This window comes from Mus pahari, chromosome 1, assembly GCF_900095145.1.
Source record: "Mus pahari chromosome 1, PAHARI_EIJ_v1.1, whole genome shotgun sequence".
Lineage (NCBI taxonomy): Eukaryota > Metazoa > Chordata > Mammalia > Rodentia > Muridae > Mus > Mus pahari.
Genome location: NC_034590.1, coordinates 157,163,630 through 157,178,877, shown reverse-complemented (window position 1 = coordinate 157,178,877; position 15,248 = coordinate 157,163,630). Strand labels below are relative to the sequence as shown.

Genomic DNA, 15,248 nt, shown 5'->3' with positions numbered 1-15,248 from the left:
CAAAGGATGCCATTCTGTCTTGTCACAGCCTTGTTCTACACCATTAGCAAGCATATGCTGTATGACTAGTGGGAAAGCGGATAGTGATGTCATAACCCCAGGCCTCCCTCCTCCCACTCTGGTGATGAGTTGGTTTGAGATTAGCCCTTTCTCTTGAAATGGGTTTTTTCATTAGATTGTCTTCCTGCTGTCTCAGCACTTCTCTGACCGACCACCCCCCAGGGCAGCTTCTTCCCCTCTGTCCTCCTGTGGGAAACACCCACTTCGGGCTCTCTGGGACTGAGCTTGGTTCTCCCTTTTCCTTGCCTCCCAGGAGCTTCTGTCTCCACCCACAACCCTGCAGCCCTTTCAGAAAAGAGAAAGGAAAGTGACCCCCTTTGTTTTCCCATCTCAGCCAACTTTAGTTTCTCAGGCTCCTCCATCTCCACTCACAGTTTTCCCAACTGCTCTGTCTTTCAAACTCTTTGAAACAATATACAAAGAAGAAAAGGGAAAAAACCAGAAAAATCCCCTTTGGGAGCAAAGCAGAGATAGCAGCAACAATAAACTTTTTGCTGGCCTCTTGAAAAAAAGATCATCCCCTGCTGTTTCTTCAGTGTCATTTGAAATCAAATTTCCCATTTTGTATCCTTAATTTTCAAGCCCCACATTATGGCCACTTGTAGCTTATATTTGCTACTTTGTGGGTTCTTCTTTTCCCATTCGGTACCCTCCCACCCAGTTTCACCCTGCCAGAGTGGAAGGACTATGAGTTTGAACCACCTGCTCATGTGACTTAAGTTTTCCTTGCTTAAGGGCCACTGCTCTATCCACACAGGTTTGACAGTCAAACATTTTAGGTGTTGGGCCACCAGTACTATAGCATCCTAGCACAGGCAAAGGCAGACAGATGTCTAAAACCAGCCTGCTCCACATTTGTTTATTGTGGGTGGGAGGGATGCTAGTGTGTGAAGGGATGCTAGTGTGTTTATTGTAGGTGGGATGGATGCTAGTGTGTGAAAAGATGCTAGTGTGTTTATTGTAGGTGGGAGGGATGCTTGAGTGTGAAAGTCAGAGAAAAACTTGCAGGAGTCAGTTTTGGCTTTCCACTATGTTCCCCAGGGGTTGAACTAAGGCCTTCACACTTGGTGACAAGTGGCCCTATCAGCCAATTCAGGCTTTTACATTTAGATCTGTGACTTATCTCAAGGAGAGTGTATTTATTGTGGAAAAGTAAACACCCATTTCTCTGCAAATACTCAGATCTTCCATTGCTGTCTCTTCTAACAACTGATCTTTCCCCCATTTAAAAACCTTGAGAGGTAAAAATCTAGTTTAGTTGGTAGAATGCCTGTCAGCATACTCAAAGCCATGGGTTTGACCCCAAGCAGTGTATGAACCTGGTGTGTCAGTATATAAATACTGGTAACCACGGCGCTTAGAAGGTAGAGACAGAAGGATCAGGACATCAGGGCCAGCTTGGACTATAGAATAAGTTTGAGGCCAGTCTTTCTTTTTTGTTTGTTTGTTTGTTTGTTTGTTTGTTTTGGTTTTTCGAGACAGGGTTTCTCTGTGTAGCCTTGGCTGTCCTGGAACTCACTCTGTAGACCAGGCTGGCCTCGAACTCAGAAATCCGCCTGCCTCTGCCTTCCTAGTGCTGGGATTAAAGGCGTGTGCCACCATGCCCGGCGAGGTCAGTCTTTCATGAAGCCTAGTTTGAAAACAAAATGGATAAACAAGTGAATAAGAGACAATTAATTTAAATGCCTTGGATTGTTAAAGAGTCTGTTGACCAGGCATGTGCAGGTCCATTCAGAAGTGAGTCCTATTGGTTTATATGTCTACACCTGGCCACAATGTGTTTTTTTAAGATGTATTTATTTTTGTACATGCAAGCATTTTGCTTTCATGCATGTATGTGTGTATATGTGCACCACATGCCCATCCAAGGAGGGAGGTCAGAAGGACCTTTGGAACTGGCACTACACATGGTTTTCAGATACCACCTGGATGCTGAGAATCAAACTCCCTGAGAGCAGGTAAATGCTCTTACCCACTGAGGCATCCCTCCACACCACAGCCATGCTGTCTTCATTGTTGTAGAGCTACAGTAGGTTTTCGAAATGGAATAATGGAAGTCTTCTATACTCATTCTTTTTTAAAGTTGATTTTAATAATCTGGATCCTTTATATTTATATTCACATATAAAGCACAAAATGCCTTTTTTGTTAAAGAAATAAAGTTGCTGGGCTTTTGATTGGAATTGTGATAACTCGAGAGACTGTGAGAAGGAGCGGTTGTCTTAGTGTTGGGATGTAGCTCAGTAGTGGAGCGTGTGCTTAGCCTCCCCAGGACTTAGGCTCAGTGTTCAGCACTTAGCACTTAATAATGATAATACTGTCTTCAAATCTATGAGCGTATCTCTTGAGATCTTATCAGATTTTTTTATCAGTGTTTTATAACTTAGTGTTCTGTTTTTCACCTATTTCTGTTTCTCCCATGATAATCTTGTATTTACCTTATATAAATGGTATTTTGAATTTCACCTTTTTTGTTTTTGTTTCTTGAGACAGAGTCTCATTGTGTTGTGCAGTCTTGGCTGTCCTGGAACTCACTCTGTAGNTCAGGCTGGCCTCAAACTCAGAGATCTGCCTCCTCTGCCTCCCAAGTGCTGGGGTTAAAGGTGCGAGCCACCACTGCCAGCATGTTCGTGTTCTTAATGGAACTATCTGCCCATCCCTGGAGGAAGAATTTCGATAGGATAGGTATCTAATTTCTGTACAGGGTTCTGATTCTGTGTCCCGGTCTGCCTGCTCTGGTCTTCTGAGTGCTGGGATTACAGGTGTTTGCCACCGTGTCCAGGCTGTTTCTAAATTTTTTGTGTAATCTGGATGGATTCAGTGATGATTTATTTCCTCTTGGTTTATTGTATTGATTTTAAAGTCCTCATGCTGGCCCTGAACTTGGTACTGTCCTCCTGCTTCAGCCTCTCAATCGCAGGGACCACAGGAGTAAGCCACTGTGCCTGTCATTTGTTCTGTTTTTTAAAGTCTTTAGAATAGTTGGCTTTCAGGCATGCTGAATATGAGTAATACAGTTTTACATGCTTTTTTGCTCCTTTCTTTAAGATTTGTATACATTTAGTTTCTTTCTCTTTTCTCACTGTTCTGCCCAGAACTTCTAGTCCATGTGGAGTAAACGGGAGAGCATAGCCAGAATCAGACACATCTGGGAGAGTCCAGAGTGGTCCTGACCCTGAGCAATGTGAGGAGATAGGGAAGAGGAAAGGGAGAGGTTAGAGAGGGGAACAAGGTGTAGCATCCAGGATGCCAAAAGTAAAAGGGGCAGGTAATCAAGATGGCTGGGTTGTATAGGGAAGAGGCTCCTGGCTGGAGAGTTGGAGGGAAAGAGTGAGGAGAGGGTGGGGTGTGCCAGCCACATCCTGAGCAGGTAGGAACTGAGGGACGCTAGGGAACCTGGAAGGCATGCCACTTTAATATGTTAAATAGGCATCCCACCCTCAGGTTTGGAAAGTAACATTATTAAAACTGGCCTGAGTTAGTTCTCTTTTACCACCCTGTGGTTCCTAGAGATGAACCTTAGGTGTCAGACAAGCACCTCTTCCTGCTGAGCCATCCTCCCTAGCCCAGGGGGGGTCTGTTTGTTTGTTTTTTTTTTACTTTATGCTTGTAGCAGTTTTATTAATTTCTCAGCCAAGGTCTCATGTACCCCAGGTTGGCCTGGAGCTCCTGTGTAGGTGAGGATAATGTTGATCCTCCTGCTGAGAAGCATGGGACACCCACCAGGTTTTTTTAAGAGAGTTGTTGAATTTAATAGGTTATTGAATTTACTGACGGTTCGCTGCTGTATCCTTTTTGCTTTGATATACCTATAGGATTTAAATGCTCTCCCCTCTCATTAATGATGTAGGCAAAGTATACCTTTTTCTGTTCTTCCTTACCAGTCTGGCTAGAAGTTTATCAATTTTATTAATAATTTCAATAAATCTACTTTTAGTCTCATTGATTTCTTTTTTTTGTTGTTGTTATTTTGTTTTGATTGGTTTCTAAGGTTATTTACTTCTTCCTCTTCACTTTAGTTTATGTTGCTTTTCTTTTTCTTTTTTTTTTTTTTTTTTAAGATTTATTTATTATATGTAAGTACACTGTAGCTGTCTTCAGATACACCGGAAGAGGGCNTCAGNTNNCATTANNGNTGGTTGTGACTGCTTGTGGACGTTGTACATCGTGGTGCGGAGCCTAGTGCGCACCACGATGTACAACGTCCACAAGCAGTTACTTCTTCCTCTTCACTTTAGTTTATGTTGCTTTTCTTTTTCTTTTTTTTTTTTTTTTTTTAAGATTTTTTTATTATATGTAAGTACACTGTAGCTGTCTTCAGATACACCGGAAGAGGGCATCAGATCTCATTACNGATGGTTGTGAGCCACCATGTGGTTGCTGGGATTTGAACTCAGGACCTTCGGAAGAGCAGTCAGTGCTCTTAACCGCTGAGCCACTTCTCCAGCCCTGCTTTTCTTTTTCTAACTTAAGTCGGAAACACATGATTTATTTAGATCATGTCTTATTTCTTTTTTTTGTTTGTTTGTTTGTTTCAAGACAGGGTTTCTCTGTGTACTCTCATTGTCCTGGAACTCACTCTGTAGACCATGCTGGCCTCGAACTCAGAAATCCACCTGCCTCTGCCTCCCAAGTGCTAGGATTAAAGGTGTGCACCACCACGCCCGGCTTCTGATTTCTTTTATGACATTTAGTAATGTGTCATTTTATTTTGATTATTTGGCTATTTTCTAGAAATATTTGTTATTAACTCCTTAAATTCCCTGGTGGTCAAAAAATATATTTGGTGTGATTCCAGTTCTTTTAATGCATTGAGATTTGGCTTATGGTGCAGCATATGGTCTGTCTTGTTGAATGTTCTGTGTGCACTTGAGAAGAATGTATTCTGCTGTAGTTGAGTAGAGTTTTTCTATAAATACCCTTTAGGTCAAGTAGGTTGGTAGTCTTATAGTTGGTGCTGGGTTATGTCTGCTCGTCCTGTCAGTTACTAAGGGCAGTGATGGAGCCTGAAGCTATAGCTGCAGGTCCTTTGTCTCTTCCTCCAGTTTGTCAGGTTTGCCTCATTCAGTGTTTGGAAGCTCTGTTACTGTCTACACACACACACACACACACACACACACACACACACACGCAGGGCTGTTATGTCTCCTGGTGAGTTGATGCCTTCGTCATGTAATCTGACTCTTAGTGCCTGCTGTTTCTCTTTTTACTGTGCTTATTTGGAGTAAGCCTGTGTGTGGAGGTTGGAACAACTTGAGGGAGTTGATTGATTCTCTTCAACATGTAAATCCCATGGATCAAACTCAGGTTGTCAGGTTTGGTGGCAAGCATCTCTACCCTCAGAGGCATCTAACCAGTCCTGTTGGTTTTCTTAAGTTAGACTTTGTTCAAGAAGGCAGATACGTTATTTGTAGACCACTATGATCCATTTGAATCTTCTTTTCATCTTTAGATAGGTAGACTTGGGAGGAGCCCGCCTATGGTGGTGTTACCTGGAAGAGGATAACCTGCCTGATACGGATTTGTTTGTTTGTTTGTTTGTTTGTTTGTTGGGTTTTATTTATTTATTTTGATAGCCATGACTGTCCAGGAACTACCTCTGTAGACCAGACCAGGCTGGCCTTGAATTCAGAGATCTGTCAGCTTCTGCCTTCTGTGTGCTGGGAATAAAAGCATGTGCCACCACCACCTGGCACCTGGTTCTGATTTTGAAGTCTGGGTAAATAGTGCTCAGTTGTGATTGGTCAAAATTCAGATATCTCTGTATCCCGTGCACTCTGAGGACTATTCACCCTAAGACATCCCTTTGTCTGCCTGACCTGCGTGTGTACAGTGTGTGTGTGTGTGTGTGTGTGTGTGTGTGTGTGTCTGCCTGTCTGTCTGTCTGTCTGTCTGGAAGAGAGTTGAGGGGGCTGGTGAGATGGCTCAGTGGGTAAGAGCACCCGACTGCTCTTCCAGAGGTCCTGAGTTCAATTCCCAGCAACCACATGGTGGCTTACAACCATCCGTAACAAGATCTGATGCCCTCTTCTGGAGTGTCTGAAGATAGCTACAGTGTACTTACATATAATAAATAAATCTTTAAAAAAAATAATGATAATAATAATAATAATAATAAGCCGGGCGTGGCGGTGCATGCCTTTAATCCCAGCACTTGGGAGGCAGAGGCAGGCAGATTTCTGAGTTCGAGGCCAGCCTGGTCTACAAAGAGAGTTACAGGACAGCCAGGGCTATACAGAGAAACCCTGTCTCAAAAAAAATAAAAATAAATAAATAAATAAATAACTCTTAAGAAGAGAGAGAGAGAGAGAGAGAGATAAAACATGAAGCTCTTAGATTCTGTATTCTGTCCTTTCAACCATCTGTTTGATCCTGTGACTGTTTTAGGCCACATTCATAATGGCATAGCATGGTGTGACACAGTATGCCATAACAGGAGGATAGGGTTGACAAGATGGTTCAGTGGGTAAAGGTGCTTACAGCCAAGTCTAACCGCATGTTTTATCTCTGGAATCCACATGATGAAAGGAGAGAGCCAGCTCTGCAAGTTATCCTCTGACCTCCACACTTAGGCCATGGCACATTCATGTACACACACACACACACACACACACACACACACACATGGGGGGATGGAAAATGGCTCAGTGGTTAAAAGCACTGGCTGCTTTTTACAGAAGACTAGATTCAATTCCCAGCACCCACATGGTGGCTCACAACTATCAGTAATTCTAGCCCTAGGAGATTCAGTGCCCTCTTCTGTTCTCCAAAGGTACTACACACATGTTACACAGTTGAGTCCAAACACACACACAAAATAATAAAATAATTCTTTTAAATAGGAAAGAAAAAATATGTAAAGATGGGGAACTAGGCAGTGGTGGAGCACAACTTTAATCCCAGCACTTGGGAGGCAGAGGCAGGCATCTGTGAGTTTGAGGCCAGCCTGGTCTGCAGAGCAAGTTCTAGGACAGCCAGGGCTACACAGAGAAACCCAACTTTAAAAAAATTTTAAGATGGAGCTAGAGAGCTCTCTGGTTAAGAGTGCTCTCTGTTCTTGCAGAGGACTGGCATTCAGTTCCAGTTCCATCACAGGGGGTGATGCATGAACACCTATATCTCCAGCTCTAAGGGACCCACATGCTCTTCTGGCCTCCACAAACACCTCCACACTCATATACTGTTCTTTAATGAGGGGAGACAACAGGACATTGTCTGAGGGAGTTGTTAGTCTCCTCTGGGTACTGTTAGACCTGGAACTCATGAATCTCCTTGTTTGTTCTTGTCCTTTGAGGTGCAAATCTTTTAGTTGTTCTATGTAAACAAGTGCTAAAAATAGCTCAGCAAGTATTTGAACCTGGCTGCTCGAAGATTACCATGTGTGTCTGCTTAGCTTGTTGGCATAGTTATCTAATGAGTACACTGCACATTTGAGTTGAATTTATGCTGTGGAAATTGTCACTAACTAGAACACACCTCAGTATGACATTTCAGAATGGGGTGAGTCTGATATCTGAGAAACTTAAAATATAGTTTGTACGTCTGTGGAATAAAGGAACACTTCCATTCTTTCTGTCTCCCCCATCCCCATGCTTTGTATATGAAAATCTGCCTTTCTAGTTGGCCCGGATGGGAGCTGCAGCTTTCAGTGCAGGGCAGACTTGTCCAAGTCAGTGGCCTTCCCTGAAGCTGCTGTCTTAGGGCTCCTGTCATGCCAGAATGTGGCATTCTGAATTAACTATTACAGTAGCATAAAGTGGAAGAGATGGTGATCAAAAGAGACCTTGACACTCAGTGGCTGGAGGTAAAGACACTGGCTACTAAGGCTAAGGACCCCTGCCTGTGAAGACAGGTGTATGGCCAGGCACTTGGAAAGCAAAGACTCAGGAGTTCAAAGACAGCCTCAGTCACATGGGGAGTTTGAGGCTACTTGAAATCCTGTTTCAAAAAATCGAGAAGCAGATCTCAACCTAGGGCACACTCATTGTTTCACACCTGACCCCGCTTAGCTCCCAATGAACTTGCGTCCCTGTTTTCTTATTGGCTTCCTGAAGGCAGGACTTGGCTTGAAGGTTTCAGAAGCCTGTCAGAGTGCTGAGAACAGTGCTGAGTGTTAGATGGTCAGGGCTAATTCTGATCTTACCATGTGACCCTAACAAGAGATTCCTTACCTTTTTAGTTGAGCCTGTGTTACTAAATTAATTCCACAAGCTTGTTGAGTGTTTACTGTTCTTTGGACTCTGTTTGGCAGTGTGAGAAATCCACAAAGTCACACTGACTCTGCTCAGAGAGTGAAGAGCCCACTAATATGGCACTTTTGAGTAAGGAAATTAATGTTAGTGATCCCATGTTTGTTGCTCCAGGAGAGGGCCTGCCGGCAAATATCTCCTTGGGAAACCTGTAAGATTTAGGTGTCTTCCAGGGATCAGGAGGGTAGAAGGGGCTTGTTTATGAAAGGAGTGGAAGGGAACCTCAGGCCCTAAAATAATGATAGGTTCAAGCAGGTAAAAAAGCAACAGAATTGGGAGGCAGAGACAGGCGGATTTATGAGTTCGAGGCCAGCCTGGTCTACAAAGTGAGTTCCAGGACAGCCAGGGCTATACAGAGAAACCCTGTCTCAAAAAACCAAAAAAATAAAAAAAATTTTAAAAAAGTATCAGGAGGAATAGCTGCAGTTATGAGCACTGCTGTGTCAAACATGGTGGCTGGAACCTTATATTCATTGTCCCACCAGAATTAGTGCAATTTGATAAAAGTGTCATTACCCCTTGTGGTAAGAAAACTACCTGGGGTGTAGTAACGTACACTTTTAATTCCAGCTGGTGGACAGATTCTGTGAGTTCAATACCAGTGTGGTTCCAGGCCAGGGATGTCTCAGAAACAAAACAGGGAACAAGAAAACTGGCATGAACATACCACAGCACACATGTGGAAGTCAGAGGAGAGCTCAGGAGTTACTTCTCTCCTACTTAATAGGTTCTGGGGATTGTTCAGGTCATGGGGTTTAGTGGCAGATAGCTTTCTTTACCCACTGAGCCAGTTCTCTGGCCCTTCATCTTAACTGCAGTATTGCCCACCCAAATACTTTTGATTAAAACTTTTTTTTCAGTACCCATGAACAAAGAGGCCCAACAGCCAGGTTGAACATCTTTTCAACGATCAGCCATAATCTGTCCTGAATCAGGAACTGTAAATGTAAATTCTGGGGAAAGAATTGGCGTTTGTTTTCTCTTATCAGAGTCAGCTCAAAGGTCAGCCATTGGAAGTAACTTGTGATAGTCAGGCTAGAGTAATTTCTTGTTTCAAAGCCAGGTGTAGTGGCACAGACCTTTTTAGTCCCAGCACTAGGGAGGCAGAGGAAGGTAGATCTCTGTGAGTTTGATGCCAGCCTTGTCAAAGCAAGTCAAAGGCCTTGCTTTAAAGAGTGAAACAACAAAACAAAACAAAACCCACAACCTACCTGTGCTGTGAACAGCCAGGGTTCTCTGAGCCTATCTCCTCAATTGTCCTTTCTTACAACCTGTGTCCCCTTGCACCACCAAGGTTTAACACCCCAGCCATGGGTTCTAGGCACTCTGACTTGGGATGGTGTCCTGCATTTACACTGCATAGGAGAGTCTGGTATCCTTAGCAGAGACCCTGTCAGCTGAATGAGGATTCTCGAGGCCTTTCTCCTGCCTTATGGTTAGGGTTATCTGGGGACAGCAAGAACATCCCAAACCCTCACCCCCAGAAAGCTTTCTTTATATAATTAGTAACTATTTACTGTGTGCCAGATCCTGGAAAGTCACTGTCTCCTGTCCTGTCCTGTCCTGTCAGCTTGATGAGACAGGTAGTGCTACACCCTCTATAGCTTGTAAGAACTGAGGCTAAAAGACCAGAAACTCACAGGAAATTTATATAGTTAATCCATACTTAATGTGGAACCAAAACTCAGACCTGTGACTTAAAGTCCACGTTCTTAATTACTCTGCTGTTTTCTCCTGCCATTGTCTCTAGACCTGAGAAACAGGTGCCCAGTTGCTTTCTCTTGGCTTTTTTGAGGTGATGTTGTAAACCAAAGCGGGCATAAGGTCTTAGAAACGAGCCATTTGTCTGCCTCATCTTCCACTGGAATCTAAACATTCCTTTGTGATAAAGAATCATTTAGGCCTATAGTACCTTTGGGGAAATTTAAACTAGGTACTTCCGATGCCTGGCTAGCTCACTTGGCACCTTAAAATAGGCACCTCGTGGCCTGGGAAGGGGTTTGCTCCTGAGACCCAGGGACTGTCAGAGCAGCTGTGATTGGGAAGCCAGTGTTTCCATCAACTGTGGTAACCTATGATACTCAAAACCTTTACTGCTAGGTCATTTTAGAAAGGAAAATCCAAGTTACATTTCATAGAAGGGTTGAGGTGCAAAGATGTCAGCTGTTGTAGTTGGGGAAAGGACTACAAGTGAAAGTGCTCTGCAGGCATGGGTGACAGAGTTAGACATTTATACAAGCACTTAACAAGCCAGGCATGGCTGTGCTTGCACCTGTGACCCAGTGCTGCCAGGCAGACAAGAGCCCTACTGTACTAGCCTCCAGCAAAACACCAGGTTCAGAGACCCAGTCCCAAGGAAGTAAGGCCGAGTATGATAGAGCAGAGAACTGACATTGTTCTTCTGGCCTATGCATGCGCGCGCGCGCACACACACACACACACACACACCAGCATGCCTTCTCCCCTGCATACCCCTGTGCACAGACCACATACACTCACACGTAGACATAAGATGTCAAGCGTTATCTGAATTCTTGTAGCAAGAGGGCTATAGTTATTCTTAATAATAGCCTTGGTTACTCTGTCAGAGCCTTTCCAGATTCAGTTTTTTGGCTACCCACGGTCATAGTGGTTTATGAAGACTCCTTAGAAAACATGGCTAGTGGGTAGTTTTCTTACTCTGAAGCTATTGTGGGCTAAATTGTACGTATGGATCTAGGAAGCCTACAAACCCAGCAGTGTATGAAGAAAGGTGGGCCTGTGTTTAGAGAATAGGCTATTTATGTGGTATTCATGATATTGGTGGTATTGTGGTGGTGGTGGAGGTGGTGGTGGTGGTGTTTTAAGACAGGGTCTCTCCCAGCACTCGGGAGGCAAAGGCAGGCGGATTTCTGAGTTCAAGGCCAGCCTGGTCTACAAAGTGAGTTCCAGGATAGCCAGGGCTATACAGAGAAACCCTGTCTCGAAAAACAAAAACCAAAAAAAAAAAAAGAAAAGAAAAGACAGGGCCTCACTCTGTAGCCCTATGGCCTGGAAGTCAATCTAGACACACTAGCCTCGGATTCACAGGTTTCTATCTGTCTCTCCCTCCCCACTGCTAGGATTAAAGGTATGTGATTTGCACTTGGCTGGAATAATTTGAGAGGGGATCCGAGCTCAGCCTGGTGACACAGGCCTCTCTCTCATCCCAGCTACTCAGGTCTCTTGAGACAGGAGATTACAAGTCTAAGGCCTATACCACAGAGCCACAGAGAAAGAGCTTACTAGGGGCTATTGCAGTTCCCAGAAGCTAGTACCAAAGGTGCAAGCTATGGGCAGCTCAATGTCTTTAGGCACATGGAGGTTTGGGAGATTGCTTTCTGCCCAAGTTCTACCTTTGCCATGACCCAGGCCAGTACTGAGGCTCAAGTAAGATACACTAATGTCCAAGTGATGGTAGCACATGTCTTTCATCCCAGCACTTGAGAGGCAAAGGCAAGTGGCTCTCTGAGATCAAGGCCAGCCTGGTCTACATTTTGAAAAGTGATACAGGAGTCTGGTGAGATGGCTCAGTGGGTAAGAGCACCAGCTGCTCTTCCGAAGGTCCTGAGTTCAAATCCCAGCAACCACATGGTGGCTCACAACCATCCATAATGAGATCTGACGCCCTCTTCTGAAGTGTCTGAAGACAGCTGCAGTGTACTTACATATAATAAAGAAAAGTGATACACTAAAAGTGATATTCCTGCAGCAGTGGAAAGTCACTGAGTGCACTCAGCCCAGCCCTGAGCCAAGCATGTCTATTAGATATCAAGAACAGTGGAGATACAGGAGACAGCAGAGCCTACAAGAACTGACAGGCTACTTTCCTGCTCTAAGCACACATAGCCTGACCTTCTACTCTGACCTGGCAAAAAGAGAATATCCAGGTGGTCCAGACAGTTTCCAAGGCTGAGGCTCTGGGTATACACTTGGAGGAGCAGCTGTCTTCCCGAGCTGCCCCTGATTCTCAGCAGCTGGCTTTGGTATGATTTTTATCATTTGGTACCTGACTCTCCTCAGGGAAGACTTAAGCCAAGGTGTTAGACTATAGGCATCACTGAGGCTGCCCAGATTTTAGGGCTTAGGAAAGCATAGATTACTGTTTTGCCTGGTGTCTAGGGCCTGGCACCATGTTGGAGGTATTTTGCCCCTTTTTTGGCCGTAAGCCAAGACCTTGGCTGCAATCCTTGCAGTCATGAATGCTGCCCACAGCATGGGAGGGCTGAGTTGTTTGTGTGCCTGCCATTGCTGTGTACCAGTCCCCTTGCTTGTGGGGCTGGAAGCAGAGCAAGCAGCCTGCGAGGTGGGACCCAGCAGGCTATAGTCTGTCTGGTTGGCCTGGACGCTTGGTGGGACAAGGAGCTAAGCCTTTTTTTTTTTGGTTGATTGTCTTTTTCAAGATAGGGTTTCTCTGTGTAGCCCTGGCTGTCCTGGAACTCACTCTGTAGACCAGGCTGGCCTCGAACTCAGAAATCCACCTACCTCTGCCTCCCAAGTGCTGGGATTAAAGGTGTGTGCCACCACTGCTCAGCAAGGGGCTAAGCCTTAGTCCTCATTGCATCTCCCCTTGAAACCCAAACACAGCGTCTCCTCTCAGGGTTCACCATTTCCTTTATCGCCTCAGGAATGTGACAGGCAGGAGTATTTGCTCCCAAGTAAAGTCTGGCCCACCACAAATTTGATCTGAAAAAGAAAACAATCCAGAGGTGTATCTTGCTGTACATGGGGAGCCTGGCCTCTGTCCCACTGATGTGTCCCTTTGCCTTCTGTCATAGCCAAGCCCCTCACGCTTAAATTCCCAGTTCCCTGATGAGCGAGGTTTTCCTTAATGTCACGATCTTCCTGCAGATCAGATACCTCCATGCAGGTTACCAGACTTAGAGCCCTCCACCTCCTTGCTGTTCCTCCTCCTCTGCCCTGTCCACCTCCGATAACGTGACTAGTGCCTTTGCCTCCCACCTGCCCTAGTCACATCAAGTTTAGCTTTCAGACCCTTTATCCAGGGATCCCAAAGTCACTTGAATTTTGACTCCTTACCCCATAGAGAATCAGGTCAAATGGGTCAAGTGTAGACACTTATAAGCCAGATATCAAGATATCAGATATCAAGATATCAGATATCAAGAGGTGAGACAGGAAGATAAAAAATTATAGACCAAACAGAGCCATGTAGTGACCAGCCTAGACTATAAAGCAAGACCCTGTCTCAAAAACAAAAGTCAGAGCAGCATTGTTGAGGAGATGCACACCCCTTCGCCCCATCAGTGTCCACTGTAACTCAGTGCTTGGATACTCAAAAGTTTGTTCCAGAAGATGGATAAGAATGATGGGCTGGCATTGGGAGATGAAAACAAGTGGCAGATGGTGCTAAGGAACATCCCAGGGCTGAAGAAAGATGGTTTCCAGAAAGGGAGAAGCAGTTAGGCATACTCAGTATCTGGGACAACCTGACCAGGGGAGGCCATACGCAGAGGCTGAGAGCACACTGGCGGTATCAGGGACAGCGGTGACCACAACCATAGTACATAGGTCTTTGTGTCCAGGCTGGTCTGGTCAGGAAAAGCAGGGAACGGAAGAGATTCAAAAGTGGTCCTAGAAGCTGGGCATGATGATGCATGCCTGTAATATCAGCACCTGGGAGGCAGGGACCAATGGATAGAGAATTCAAGACCAGCCTCACACATGAGACCCCCATCTTAAAAAGGGGGAAAGGGGACTTTAGCCAGGCAGTGGTGATGCATGCCTTTAATCCAAGCACTCAGGAGTCAGAGGCAGGCAGACAGAGTGAGTTCCAGGACTGCACAGAGAAATCTAACACACACACACACACACACTCACACTCTCTCATGTGCACACACACACACACAGTCTCCTAAACCAGAAAATTTTCTCCCTGCCATCCTTCCTCCTTGCTTTCCAAAGACATTCTCCACGACTGAGACCCTGCTTGGCCCTTGACTTCCCTCAGGTACTAGAGGTAGTACGAGCCAACTACGACACACTCACACTGAAGCTGCAAGATGGCCTGGACCAATATGAGCGCTACTCTGAGCAACACAAGGAGGCTGCCTTCTTCAAAGAGCTGGTGAGCTCCCTATCCCCTCCCCATCCCCATCCCCGCCCGTGTCTTTAGACTCTAGGGTATGTCTGCAGTTTGCTAAAGATTAATAAAACTATAGGGGTTTGCTATGCAGCCTTTCTGTCAAAGCAGTTTGGAGTGAGGCAGTGAGAGACATACAGTCGTAAGCCACCATTACCCACCTTTTCTGCAGCCACAGAGACAACCTTACACAGCTAAGGCTGGGCTGGGGTCTGGCATGTAGTACCAGTGGCAGCCATGTTACATTACTCCCTTTCCTGTCCTTAGAACAACTAAACAGAATAGTTGATCCTTCGTCTCTCCCCAACTGGTTTCTGGCTTGAGTCCACTCCTATGTCTATCTCCGCAGGCTTCACTATCTGTACCCACTCCCATTTCTCACCCACGCTGGCTCTCCCTGGCATGGCTCCAAGCTGGCCTCTCCCTTTTGAATGTCCCTTTCCTGTTCTGTACTCAGCTGCCCCAGGCAAAGCTCTGCCTTCCTGTAGGTATGCTGCCCTCCCAGTTGCCACAGACCCTGATAGTGAATGGGACAGGACAGAGAGGTTCTAAACTCACTGCCCAGGCTCTCATCAGCTAAGTTTTCCCACAGTGCACCAAGGTGCTAGATGTCAGCAGATCACAGTCCAACTCTAACCCTGACATGAAAGGCCTCAGGATTTTTCTGTGGTAAGTTAGTTGTGAACAAGAAAATCAGCCGGGCGTGGTGGCGCACACCTTTGATCCCAGCAGAGGCAGGTGGATTTCTGAGTTCGAGGCCAGCCTGGTCTACAGAGTGAGTTCCAGGACAGCCAGGGCTACACAGAGAAACCCTGTCT

At 45.4% G+C, this 15,248-nt stretch overlaps 1 protein-coding gene across 1 annotated transcript in view; it reads left to right on the top strand.

Annotated features, from left to right (window-relative positions):
• Armh3 (armadillo like helical domain containing 3) overlaps positions 1 to 15,248 on the top strand; it is a 186,721-nt gene that overhangs the window by 168,850 nt on the left and 2,623 nt on the right. Inside the window, exon 25 of the mRNA XM_021198223.2 lies at positions 14,299 to 14,415. Coding sequence (XP_021053882.1) covers positions 14,299 to 14,415 — 117 coding nt within the window. The remainder of the gene's footprint in view (positions 1 to 14,298; positions 14,416 to 15,248) is intronic.